Genomic DNA, 12,585 nt, shown 5'->3' with positions numbered 1-12,585 from the left:
GCCCCGCCGGGCCGCCGGGTCGTTCGGCGGCGGGAGGAGGAGCAGGAGCGGGGCCGCCGCGGCCGCCGGCCCGGCCCGGGTCCCGTCGGCTCCCCCCGGCCGCGCCATGTGGCAGAGCATCGGGCTGACCCTGCTGGTGATCGTGGCCACGCTGGCTTGCGTGCTGCTCTTCATGCTGTGCGGTGAGCGGCGGGGCGGGGGGGCGGCTGCCGGCCCGGCTGCGGCTTGCGGTGCTGGTGCTGCCCGGCGGCCCTGGCACCGCCGCGCCGGGCTCGCAATCTGTGCTGGTTCCTCTTGGCTCCGATTGACTGAGGGAAGGGAAAGGGCACCGTGTGCGGGGGAGCGTGTGCGCTGCGCAGCGCCCTCCTCGCTTTGTTCCCGAGTCGTTTCCAGCTTTGATGTGCTCCCGGAGCCCTACTTCGGTGCTTAATTCGCTGTTTCCTCTGAAAATTAGGGCTTTTTCGTAGTGATGGGACTCGTGAGCAGTCACCCTGTGCGGCTTCTACACGCACCGGTCTGAAATGCCCGTGAGCGCAGGAAGTAAACTCGGGACTGGCATCCCTCAGCCTCTGGCGTCTGTGTGCTAGAATTGATTGAAGACAGCTCTTAGGAGGTTTTTTCTTATGTGGATCCACAGCAGCAGGCTGGGGGGACCTCGTCGCCCTCTACAAGCACCTGACATAGGTTGTAGTGAGTGAATCTGCTGTGCTTGCAGAGAGAGAGGCCCAGGGGAAATGGCCTTAAACTGAGGCAGGGCAGACTCAGGTTAGATATTAGAAAATGTTTTTTCTCTGTTAGGGCGGTCAGGGATTGGAACAGGTTGCCCAGGGAGGTGCTGGAGCCACCATCCCTGGAGGTGTTCAAGAGGTGCCTGGATGTGGTGCTGGATGATGTTTTAGTGATTTAAGGGCTACAGTGCTGGGTGAATAGTTGGACTGCATGATTTAAAAAATTTCTTCCAACGTTGATGATTCATCCAAGGCTTGTTTGGTTTTATTTATTTATTTATTTTTAAATACACGGAGAGAAGGGTTATTTCAATGGGAGGGATGACTTGCTGGTCTGTTGGAGTTCTTGGAAGGAATCAGCAGTGCAGTGTGTGAATGTTGTGGCCAATATGCAGAACTTGGAGCTCTCAAAACAAACAAAAACCACACCAGGAAATTCAAATTATGCCTTAATATGTGATGAGAGGCTTGTGAGACTTCCAACCACTTATAAACCACTCTGGCACCTTGGTGACAGGTGGGTTTACAAGTGGTTTCTGAGAAACTGAGGGAGCAATGTGACGACTGATGTTTAATAGTTTAAAACCTGCTAATTGTTGTCAAAATGATAAAGCATTGTGAAAAGATTTTGTGTTATCAAGGGTCTGGATAATGAAATGGAAAGTGAAGTCCAGTATTAATGTGTATAAAGTAAGGCACCTAGAAAGCCTGAAATGTATACACATATAATTTGTATGGAGAAATATAATGAAATCAAACTGGGCTGCTATTATCCCAAGGAAAGGATTAGCTTAAGTAATTGCAAGCATTTCTCCAAAATATCTCTGTACTGCTTTGTAGCTAGCAGACAGGCTAATGAAACATTAGAAGCCTTAAACAGAAGAGAAAATGTCCTTATACTGCTATAGGAATCATCCATGTACATGTGTCTTACACGGTGTATTTTCTTGTTAAAGTGTATTACCTCATTAAAAAAAAATGAAATCCTAGTTTCTTTTTAAAAAGATAGGGTTTCCTTGGCAATTCTTTGTTGAGAGTTGTGAAATTATTTCTGCATGAAGAAACTCTAAACAGGTTAGATCTATCAAACCTGGAAAATAGATGGCTGGGGAAGGGGGTGATCGCTATACCATGGAGTAGCATGCCAAGGTGAAGTGGGAAAGGTTGTGAAATTTGCAGAGGAGTCGGAGTATGTGAAGTTAAATGGTCAAGCAACAGGCTGAAAACAAAAAAATGTCTTTTACACAACAGGGAAATAATTTGCAAGCTCATTAACTAGGAATATTTTGTATGCTGCAACTTCTGTCATTTTAAGTTACTAGAAAAAAGGTCAACATCTTGGTCATTATCTTGGGTGAGGAAATCTGTGAAATACTGATAACTGGAGCTGCAAGGCTCTACTTTGCTTGGTCTTGGGCTCTTTTCCTGCATGCCCTGTACTGTCTGTTGTTACAGACTAAATAGTGACCTAAGTAGATACTTATTCAAGTTTCTCTACCCTCATTAGGTGTTAACTGGCTACTTTTCAACTTTTAGAAGATGCAGCATGGTAATTGCTAGGTTTTTTGTACTTTCAAAGTATGCATACAAGATTTTTGCTTACTATCTTGCTGAAAGAGTAATACAATTTTGCAACCTGCTGTTCAGATTCAGAAACAAGCATCGTTTTTCCTCAGGCTTTTCTGCCTTTGTCTGTATATGACAAATGGAATAGAAATGCTAAGCATTAACTTTGGCTGCTAACATAATAATTTGCCTAGTGCTTTCTTGGTTAAAGAAAGCAGAAGTAATTAATAACTTTATTTTTAAGCAGCTTGTAAATACTTAGCTGTTCAGAGTAACATATTGGACATTCATTTTGAATTCCATGAATACTTTGCTTTGACTCCTTCATTGTATTTTACTTTAATCAGTGTCAGACTTTATAAAATGATTGCTAAAAGTCACCTAGATTTCAGATGTACCGAACACAGGAAGCTGACACATTCATTGGATTTTTTTGGGGAGGGATTTAAACTATTGCCATCTTAAAAATGACTCCATGGGATTTGATAGGGATTTATAGTATTTGTAATTATTTTTCCATCACTCAACTTTCATAAATTAATTTATATTGGTTATATCACTAAGACTTCTCTTGCCATGGAAAATATTCAAGGAAGACAGTGTCAAGACCACTACTGAAAAAAAAGAGTCTTTTGAACTTAATTATTTATCTGTGCTAGTGACAGGCAGTTTCTCTGGGAAGGCTGGAAAGAGTAGTGACCTGTAGGTGAGAAGGTGGAGAAGAAACTGCCTAAGTGCTGTGTGTGACAGGATATGAGGAAAAGCCAGCCAGTGAGACATACAAATCAATGGACAAATCTGACTTAGGAAGAGCTGGATATATTCTGGAGTAAGGCTGGTCTGATGATGAGAGTATTTTCCAGCCATCTGACAAGAGGTGTTGAAACAGCCTTATGAGAAGAAGGGTCAAGAGCAAAGAGCTGGGACTTGGATTTTGAGTGGCTCATAAAAGGACTCATGGTGTGATTGCCTGCAGAGAGTAATAAACATAAATATCCAGGAAACATCTTAGGATCACATGGATTTCTGCTGCCCATCCACATGTGATAAGTGCTATCAAAACTTAAATAATGAGAAAAACATTCATTTTACCATTTTTTTCAAAGTGAAAAGACAAAATTCAGAGTCTGCACAAAAATCCTAACTGCATAAATTATCAAAAGTTGCTTTGACTGGTTCTTCAGCAATGTGAATTAGGCATTTATGTCTATAAATGTAATTTGAATAAGTGACCTGATTTCCTTTTCTTTAAAACATGTCTGGGTGCTGGCAACTGCTGCTTTCTGTGTTTATCTGCATTAGTTAAGAAGCACGGGAGGCTTGCAGCTAGCATTTGTAAACTGATCACATCTGACATAGAAACCATTGAGATGCAGTAAACATAGCAAATTTTCAGTTGCTCTTTTAAAAGAGGGGCTAAGATAACTTGCTCTGTCTTTTTTATTGCCACTGTATCTGAGTTTCTCTTTCTGGTGGTCTTAATTGCTGCTTTTGTGTACTCCTTGCACCTTTGAGATGGGAGGAGCTTGTGCATAGTCAAGGATATAGGATGAAATAAAATACCAGCCAAGGTGAGCTCTAGTACTGCTTACCTCTGTGTATTTGTTTTATTTTCCCAGTGTAGTAATGCATGAAGCCAAGGGAAATTGCCAAAGTGCCTTCACTGGAACAGATGGAAGTGTTCATCTCATTTGGCAAAAGAGCTAATGAAATGCAGTTTGAGACTTACAACCTTAAAATAAAGATCATGTAACTCTAAGTGCTGAAATGAATGTGTGGTTCACTTCACAAGTATGAATTCAATTGCAGATGGGAAAACATTTCAGCCCTAAATTCTGCCTGAATAACTTTTCTTTAATACTCTGTTTAAACAATTTTATAACTATCTTCAATGGGTGATTCTTGGGAAATACCTGAACAGATGAGGAAAGTCATGCATGATTAGACCACTCATAAAGAGAAAATATCCTTTAATTTGAAGTTGAGTTTTGAAACTGATGAGCGATGAGAAGAGAGCAAGTTTGCTTTTGCTCAGTCAGCAAGCAGCAAGTGGTAGAGTTGCACTGAATGGGAGCAGGTTTAAGGAGCTGTGCAGAGCCCAGCACCATGTCACCTGATGTCCTCTTGTTATCCCAGTGTCAGAGTAGTGCTTCCTTCAGGCTGACTCTCTCCATAGCAAAGCTGGGGCAGTATAATGGTGCTGCACTGTTTCAGAGATGTCGATGGAGTGATTTGTGCATGATTGCAGAGTTATCTAACAGAGCTCAGAGAAGAGCCCTGTTCTTCCAAATCTCAGGTTAGCATCTAAAACTCCATGCTCATTTTTTTTGCAGCTGTAGCTGCTTAGGAACTTCTGTGATGGACACCTCAGCATTTGAATATAGGTAACATTCACCATGGTGATACCCCAGTTCTAAATTAGTACCCATGTTCTGGCATGTTGGGATTCTATTTTCATATCAGTAGGGACACAGAAGTAAAATGATCTTGCAAGACTGTACAGGATTTCCACAGCAGGGTCAGAACTGGGAACTCAGTCTTCTCTGTGTTGTGCAGTTACTGCATCACCATACTGCCTTTCTTGATTTCATTTGTATTTCACATAAGAAAAATCAAGTTTCTTTTCCCCAGCACTCCATATTAACACATGGGCTTTTCTTTTGTTAGCTTTTCCTGATTCAAATGGAAGAAGAAAAGTGCTCCAATAAAGAATACTCTGTTAGCTGTTGCATACAGGCCAGTTAAAGGTGAATGGGCCTGAGACTTGTTATCCCTCAGTTTTGGAGTGGGTCTGACTTTGTAGTTGAATCACTGTTTCTTTCCCCTTTACAAAGAACCAAGAACTGATGTGGGAAGTAACAGAAGAAATAGTTTTAATGAAGTCTAGTAAAATCGTAAAATCCGTTTAGCATCTGAATTGCATGGATGTTACATACATCCTCTATGAGTTAGTCAAAGGCTTTGACTCAGCCCCATCTTCACAAGCACATCGCATCGTGATTTATTAGAAGAGGGTTGACATATTGATGGCACGGTACCAGATGTGGCTTAAATGTCTTTGCATGACATCTGGCTGTGGCATTTTTAAGTGAGATGGTGGCTCCCAGCTTTTAATGAGTAGTAAACTCTGCGAGGCTGGGAGCTGCTGTTTTGCCTAGCTGCAAAACACTGGTAGATTAGATTTCGCAACACTGGATTCAGGTATGTGCTACATCAAGAGCTGGATCCCCTGCTTTGCACTGCACTGATATATGTTTACTGCTTTGAGAGGCAACTTCTTTCACCAGTTAGTGTAGAAATATTATTTATTGTAGTCTGCATGTCATTACTGCTTGTTTGCTGAAGGCATGCTGTGGGTGTGCTGTTTGGCTTCCACAGGCTCAGTCAAGCTTAGGATGATTTTAAAAGGTAAATCAAACAGCTAAAGAAGATAAAGCAAGCACTGAAAGACTGATTCTAATAAAATGTTTTGTGTGCAGTGAAGCTAAACCAGTAGGACTTCTTTGAGAGCAGCTTACCTGAACAGAGTAGAAGTGTTAGAGATGCAAACCAATGGTGTCAGTTACCTGTCCAGGAAGAGCCACATCTAGACAAGAATGCCTAGAGATGCCCATTTTCTATTTTTTGTGAGTGTATTTTAAATTAGTTTATAATTGTTTTCTTTTTTAAAACACAGTTATGTAACTTACAGTTCTTTGGTGTGGCACAGTGCCGAGTGTTACCATTTTACAATGTTCTTAAGAGAATGAGAAATTAGTAGAAAATGCATTGTCTTCTGATTCAGAGACAATGTGAATCTGCCTCCAGGCTTTGTGTCTATGTGTGTGGTTTTGTTTGATGATGTATTCAGCTGATATTGTTGCTGCAGAGATTTTTTTCTTACCCGGAATGAGTTGTTCTTTAATAGTCTGGTTATTTCCAAGGAAATTCTTTTTTATTTAGTAACAGTGAGGCGACAGGGAGGCTCAGCTGAAGAGGCAGTCTTAACTTGATTTGGACAAGTGTGTTAGTTTTGGGTTGGGCTTTTTTTGTTTTTCTGTTTTAACTTTCCATCCAAGCTGGCACAGTAACTAGAGCAAGTGAAAGAAATCTTTCTTCTTTGATTGCTTTATACCTAAAGGTCTCTGGTACCGGCTAGGAGACCTCGTGAGGTTTTTGAAATTCCAGTTTTCAAGCCTGGTTGCCCTCCCACTATTACCTTTGTTAAGTCTGTTGTAATTTTCTTTTCAACACACTGCTTTGTGGTTTGTTTCACCTGCCTGTTACCACTCGTCTGTTTGTTTGGCTGCTAGAACCAGTCTCCTTGGCTGATTATTTATGTTTACACTGTCTTGTTTGTAGTCTGGAGCTAGAGAGCTCCAAAATCTGTTCATGGTACTTGGGGTTTTGGATGCTTAGACCATTCTGCTCTGCTCTCTAACTCAAACCAAACACTGAAAAGAAATTAGGCTGTTCTTGAGAAGTGCAAATGAACTTTGTACAGTATTTCCCCAACACACACTCCATAGTAATTCTGGGTGTTAAGTAGCCTGTTTGCAGTGATAGAGGAAGCCCGTGGTTGACTTTATTTAGCTTAAGTTAAAATACTTCCCTTAATGGAATATTGATTTACACCAAAGACACTCAAGTAATGCTTCTGTAAAAGTGCCCTGGGAAAGCCCTGAATATTTTTGGCTCATCCTCCTCTCTCTCCCCTTTCATTAGAAGCAACTTTCAAAGAGCTGCTACCTCAGTTTTTACTCTTAGTTCTGAAAGAAAACAGAAGCCAAACCCAGCCATGTACCATCATTTTTTTTTCTGAGTGCAAGGGAGTGCAATGCATTTGCAGGCCGTCAGGTTCAATTTAATCACAAGTCATTTAATGGTTTAGGTATTCTTGGGAAAGGAAATACTTGTGTAGGTTCTAGGAATTAATTTAGATCATAAAAGGTTGTCATATAAAAGCTTTCCTTCGATTTCCTTAGGAGCAGAGAAGTTACTGACATTAAAAAAAACCAGCAGAATGTGAAAAGTAGTCCAGGAAGGAGGAGAAGGGTGGGATCTTGTTTTTGTCATAAGGAACGGATTGTCCTATTGACTCTGATTACAGAAAAGGAAGAAATACAGAGGTGCTGTGGTTATTTAAGTGTTATTTATTTATTAGTTAGTTGTTAGACCTTCTCCCTGCTTTCTAATATGTCCTGTTATCCATTCCCAGAAGTCTACTTCTGCTGGAAGTTGTGTAATTGGGAGGACAGTTTTCCCTAGCTCTGTGAAATAGTGCTCTTAATTTCTCAGTAGGTCAGCAGTATAGGCTTAAGTAGCTGGCAAGACCTTCTGAACAGAGAATTGGGACTATTAATATATAGCTCTGTCCAGGCCAGATGGGTGTTGGTGTTGCAAATAATGTTGTAGCATTTGTTTTCAAAAAGCTGTTTGAATTTTGCTCCACTTAAGTGTATTTCACAGAGAAGTTGTATACCTGTTCAGTGGGTTCTTTTAAAATGAAGATTCTGGCTTAGGTTTAGATATATTTATATCTGTTTTTTCAAGTGTTTTTTGGCTACTTGTTACAGAAGCACTTAGACAAGACAGAGGAGGAGGAGCAGGTGGATCTTAAGTATTTTTTAAAGATAGATTCTAGAAATGTGACCATGTGGCCATCTCATCTCTTTACTTGCATAATTTTGGGACCTAGAGTATTTTAGCAGTGGAGCAGAATATAATTTACCACAGAATGTTAATTTCACTTCAGCAGGATTTGGGAATGGTGAGGGATCTCATTGAACTTGGGGGATGTAGTCTTTTAGTGAACATAAGGAAGACCTTGTCCATTTGAGAAAAGGTTTTATTACAAAATATGATATTAATTTGAAGATCTGAGCAAGTGTGCTTAATAGTGTTTATGTAATGCAACTTTTAAAATGCGATTTCCAGAATGGAGTGTTTGCTGAGTGAGGGGAGAAATTCTAGTGCTTTCACAGTGCCCGTGTAATGAACCCTGAGTCCTTGTTTGAGATATAACCACAGGACTTCATTTTTTCCTGACAGTTGCGACCTTTATCTGTGTGATGGCATGGTGATCACCCACCTATGTACTGTGGCAGTTCAGTTTGGAATGTGTAGGGCTTTTCCTGGAGCTTAAATGTTTCTTCTGGATGAGGACAAACTTTATGAAGTTGAATTGTTTTTTTACGACTGTAAAAAGGGATGGATGTGTTGTGGAGGGCTGTTGGGTTTGGCAGATAGAGGATGGGAGATGATCAATTTTTTTTCTCTTTTGTGATATACTTTGCTGAAGAGCTGGTTATCAATTTGTATGGAGTAACTAAGCAGTACCTTTTTTCTTTCTCCTGCAGGATGGTACGTGGTCTGGCAATTGTTTTTGTCTAAATTCAAATTCCTGAGGGAATTGATAGGTGATACGGGGTCTCAGCAGGGAGACAACGAGCCTTCAGAAACGGAAACTGAACAGGAAACTCCACCCTCGCCTCAGAGAGGGAGACAGAAATCAGCTCGGCAGCGAAGGGCACCTACAGGAGACACGACTTAAAGTACTCCATTAAACTTCTGAGTAACTGTGGATGGTTAGCACCTCTGCACTGTGTCCTTCAGTGGTGTCACCTTACTGAGAAACTCACCCAAGAGTTAACATTGCTCCCTAAGGACCTTTACTTCTGAGCTACCGATGGATGGTGCTACTGTGGTAGAGGTTCAGGGAAGGCTTCAGCAGCAAGTCACAGAGTACTGGAAGAAGGGAGCGGTAGAGGGAAATCTCCATCACAAAAATGCTGAGCTCCTGTATCTCCTCTCAGCCTGCAGATGAAGAACAGGTCCTGGACCATAGGCTTAGCCTTTGCATTAGTCTGAACATGGTAAACATTTCAGACTTAAAATAGTTTATAAATTATTTTTTTCTTTACAGCACTGTAACTACATAGAGTGAAATTGAATTTTATTTCCTTAGCTGTATATGAATATATATATTTTTTCAACCTTGAGAAAGCACCTGAACTTAAAAATCAGTAGAAAGAATATCCTGCTTTAGAACGTATTCTAAAGTGAGATTTTAGTTAAGTTCTTGTGTATATAAAAAGTATAAATTAAATACGAAACATCATATTAGATGCACATGATTTGGAGGTTTTTGTAGCTCCTCTTTTTTAAAAAGAAGGAGATGCAAAGAAAGCAATCAGGTGGTAAGACCTTCTTTCTTGGTTTTGGTATATAAGAAAGGTTATAGGTTAAACAGTCCTGCTTCTGAATGTTTTTCCTGAACCTTTTACTCCAAGTCCAACCTGTGCCAGAGACAGGGAGGTGGCTGGGTTATGCACTACTCACTGTTTAGTATTCTGAAGTGTCGTCTTTGGTGTTTGGATACTGAGCACTTCTCTTCCTCTCCCTGTACACCTTTACATCAGGTATTTGGTATCTGACATCACTTTTTTCCCTGGAAGCACTTAAGGCTCTCTTATCAGTTTGTCAGACATTGCTGGGACACTGTGACTGTTCCAGCAGGGAATTTGGTACCTCAGGTTTGCTGGAGGAATTACGGATTTTTACTGGTGATCAGCAGTTGCTCCTGTTTTCTCTGAGGATGAGTTCTACAGCTATTTTGACATTTCACTTCAGAATGAAGAGCTCCACTTGTGTTTATCTAGCAACTCTGAAGGTGGATGCATGAGATTTTGGAAAGAGGAGGAACATGAATGTACCACCTCTGACGCGTGTAAGAGAGAACTACCAACAGGTCTTGTCTTGAATACCTTCAGTTTTCTCTCAAAGTTTGGATATGTGGTAGCGTTTGGATCATTGTTCCATGTATGAAAACTTAATCAGGACTTTAAAACTGATCTTGTATCTTCAGCTGTTAAGAAGTTTAACCTATGGCTTCCAAATTGTGATGTGGTTCAGTTATATGACTGAAAGCTGCACCACTTAGATTTTTCATCAAGTAGGCCTACATCTGGGAAAAGAGCACTCTGTTAGTGTCTTTATATTTTAATTTGTCAGTTTTGAATAGTGATCAAAATCCACTGAGGGGCATTCACTTCTAAAAATTATTTGGATGTTTCAATTTTAAAATACGTAAGATCAGCCCTGACTTTCCTTTGGAGTCTAAAAGACTTAGTTTCATTTGCAAGCATGTATATATTAAGCATAAAGGTTACATGTTGAAGCATGATTAGGCAGTGCTATGCACATATCCTGTAAACACATGTTGAAATACTGATTGTCTCCTCCTCTGTCCTGTCTGCTGGCAAGGGAATGTCTAATGATTGTTGATGGTTTTTGCTTTTTTTTGTTTTTCTTTAATTAGTAAAATTCCCGTTTATTCAAACTGAGCAAAAGCAATCAGTTTCTCTTCCCTGCTGCTTTCAGTTTGCCTCACACAACTTAATGTGACAATTTTCTTGTGTGCTTATGTCTTGTCACACAGTGAGACTTCCAGTCTAGCAGTGCTAATCAAGTACTGGGACATTTTTCTTAAGAAATTAGCATCTTTGTCTTAAGCTTTGCTAATATAGGCTTACAAATAAAGATACTCTGTACTGACATAGGATATTGACACTCCGCTGCACTTCACTTTATCTAGACTTTAGTGCACAGAAGACAGCAAAAGGCTGATGCCTGTAGTGTCCCTGGCTAAGAATCAGTAACTTAGTCCCTGCTTCTAGGAGCTGTGAAGAAATGTGAAGTTATGGCAATACACATAGCTAGTTCAGGGTAGCTCCAAAGGTGCAACAAATCAAGACTCTGGAGCAAGATAATGAAGGAGAAATCCGTGTGGGTTTGAATGCGGACACAGATGAAATATGCAATAAGATGGACATGGAACCTCTGGGTAGCTTATCTGCTCTAGCCAAACAACTTCCTTCTCCCTTCCATGCTGTCTGTAGGTGTACATTTCACTCCCCAAAATTATTTTCAGTCTTTGTTTAAACAGCTGATGCTATTTTTTTAATGTTGTTGTGACATAGCTGCCAATAACGCTGTCTGCCTAGTGTATAGCTTTAATGATCTTACTAGTAGCAGGCCAAAGGTATATTATATAATGTGGTTTGGAAGAATTTTGAAATGCTGATGTCTTCTGTCAAAGCAAAATTTTTCTTGATGGAAACGGTAGTGAAATCTTTGTACAGGGCACTTAATGCAAAAATGCAAATGTGTGAGAGAGCAAAGCTGTATGTGTGGGACACGCACTTGTGATAAGACCTGGGTTGTGATTGCTGGCAGTCCAATATACTCATGTCTTCGGGTGTTCTTACCAATGTCCTTCTGAAACATTAGTGGTGGGTAAGCACTTAACTCTGAATTAACCCATCCAAGTCTGAAACCTTATGAAGGCAACAGGTGACACAGTTGATCTTGTTTTGTTTAGTGGGATCTATTTTTAAAACTATTGCCTTATTGTTGCAGCCGTTATCTTGAATGTATTTTGGGTTCTTATTTTAAATATAGTCATATCATCTTTGTTGCAGGGGCTGTGTAACTTTGAATAAGCAGTAATTTCCTGTGTTGTATGTGACAGTGTTGCAATTTGTGATCACGTTGCTGCTTAATATCAGGTTTTACACTGAACTAGACCTGTGTATGTCCTTCTGTTTCATTTGGAAATGACCAGCATAAAGAATGTGTTCAGTGTGGTCATTTGCTTCTTCAGTGTTACAAAACTGTACCTAAATCTTCTGTGGTTGTCTGTTTTCATTATTAACTGTTCTTTTAACTGACTGCACAGATGAAAAATAAAATAATCAGACTTGATATGAATATTTGACCTGAGTGATTTTCTGATTACTTTTTTGAATGGGATTTTTGTCTGCTTGTTTGAGTATGAAACACTACAAAAGAGGACTTGTCAAAAGTCACATTCTAGTTGGTATAATACCTGCAGATCACTTCATTGTAAAGGGCAGGTTTGTGTATATCTTTTAGAGTAGTTGTTAGTAAAGGTGTTTATTTCTGCCTTATACCTTGAAAGTTGTAATTTCATTTCAGCAACTAAAAACACAAAACAAACAATAAACCCCCAAAAATCAAGCCACCTCCTCGCTCTGTTTTTTTTGATCTTTCTAAGGTTGGTTGTAGACTCTGGTTTTTCTAAAATAAGTGTCTTGGTGAGGTAGGAAGTTCTTATTTTGGAAATGAAGATGTACAGGAGAAGGAAGTGAGAACATGCTTCATCCTTTACTGCTTCTGTTAAATAAAATTCATACATTATATCCTGTTATTTAATAATCAGATTTTGAAGAAAAATCTGAAATATCTTGAGAGAGCAAACTATTTTGCTATTGTCCCACTCTTCTCACTT

At 40.0% G+C, this 12,585-nt stretch overlaps 1 protein-coding gene across 1 annotated transcript; it reads left to right on the top strand.

Annotated features, from left to right (window-relative positions):
• SMIM13 (small integral membrane protein 13) lies at nt 1-12,044 on the top strand. The gene is made up of 2 exons (XM_033071712.2): nt 1-182; nt 8,633-12,044. The coding sequence occupies exons 1-2, from the start codon at nt 107-109 to the stop codon at nt 8,824-8,826; spliced, it is 270 nt and encodes an 89-aa protein (XP_032927603.1). The 5' UTR covers nt 1-106; the 3' UTR covers nt 8,827-12,044.
• The last annotated feature ends 541 nt before the right edge of the window (nt 12,045-12,585 follow it).

Source organism: Catharus ustulatus, chromosome 1 (assembly GCF_009819885.2).
Source record: "Catharus ustulatus isolate bCatUst1 chromosome 1, bCatUst1.pri.v2, whole genome shotgun sequence".
Taxonomy (NCBI): Eukaryota; Metazoa; Chordata; class Aves; order Passeriformes; family Turdidae; genus Catharus; species Catharus ustulatus.
Note: the sequence above shows the minus strand (reverse complement) of the source record. Positions and strands in the feature narration are given on the sequence as shown.

Bases quoted from the DNA above. Each gene is read 5' to 3' on its own strand.
- SMIM13 (XM_033071712.2), top strand. From the start codon at position 107: ATGTGGCAGAGCATCGGGCTGACCCTGCTGGTGATCGTGGCCACGCTG. The intron at 183-8,632 runs GTGAGCGGCGGG...TTTCTCCTGCAG, and splicing joins GCTGCTCTTCATGCTGTGCG to GATGGTACGTGGTCTGGCAA.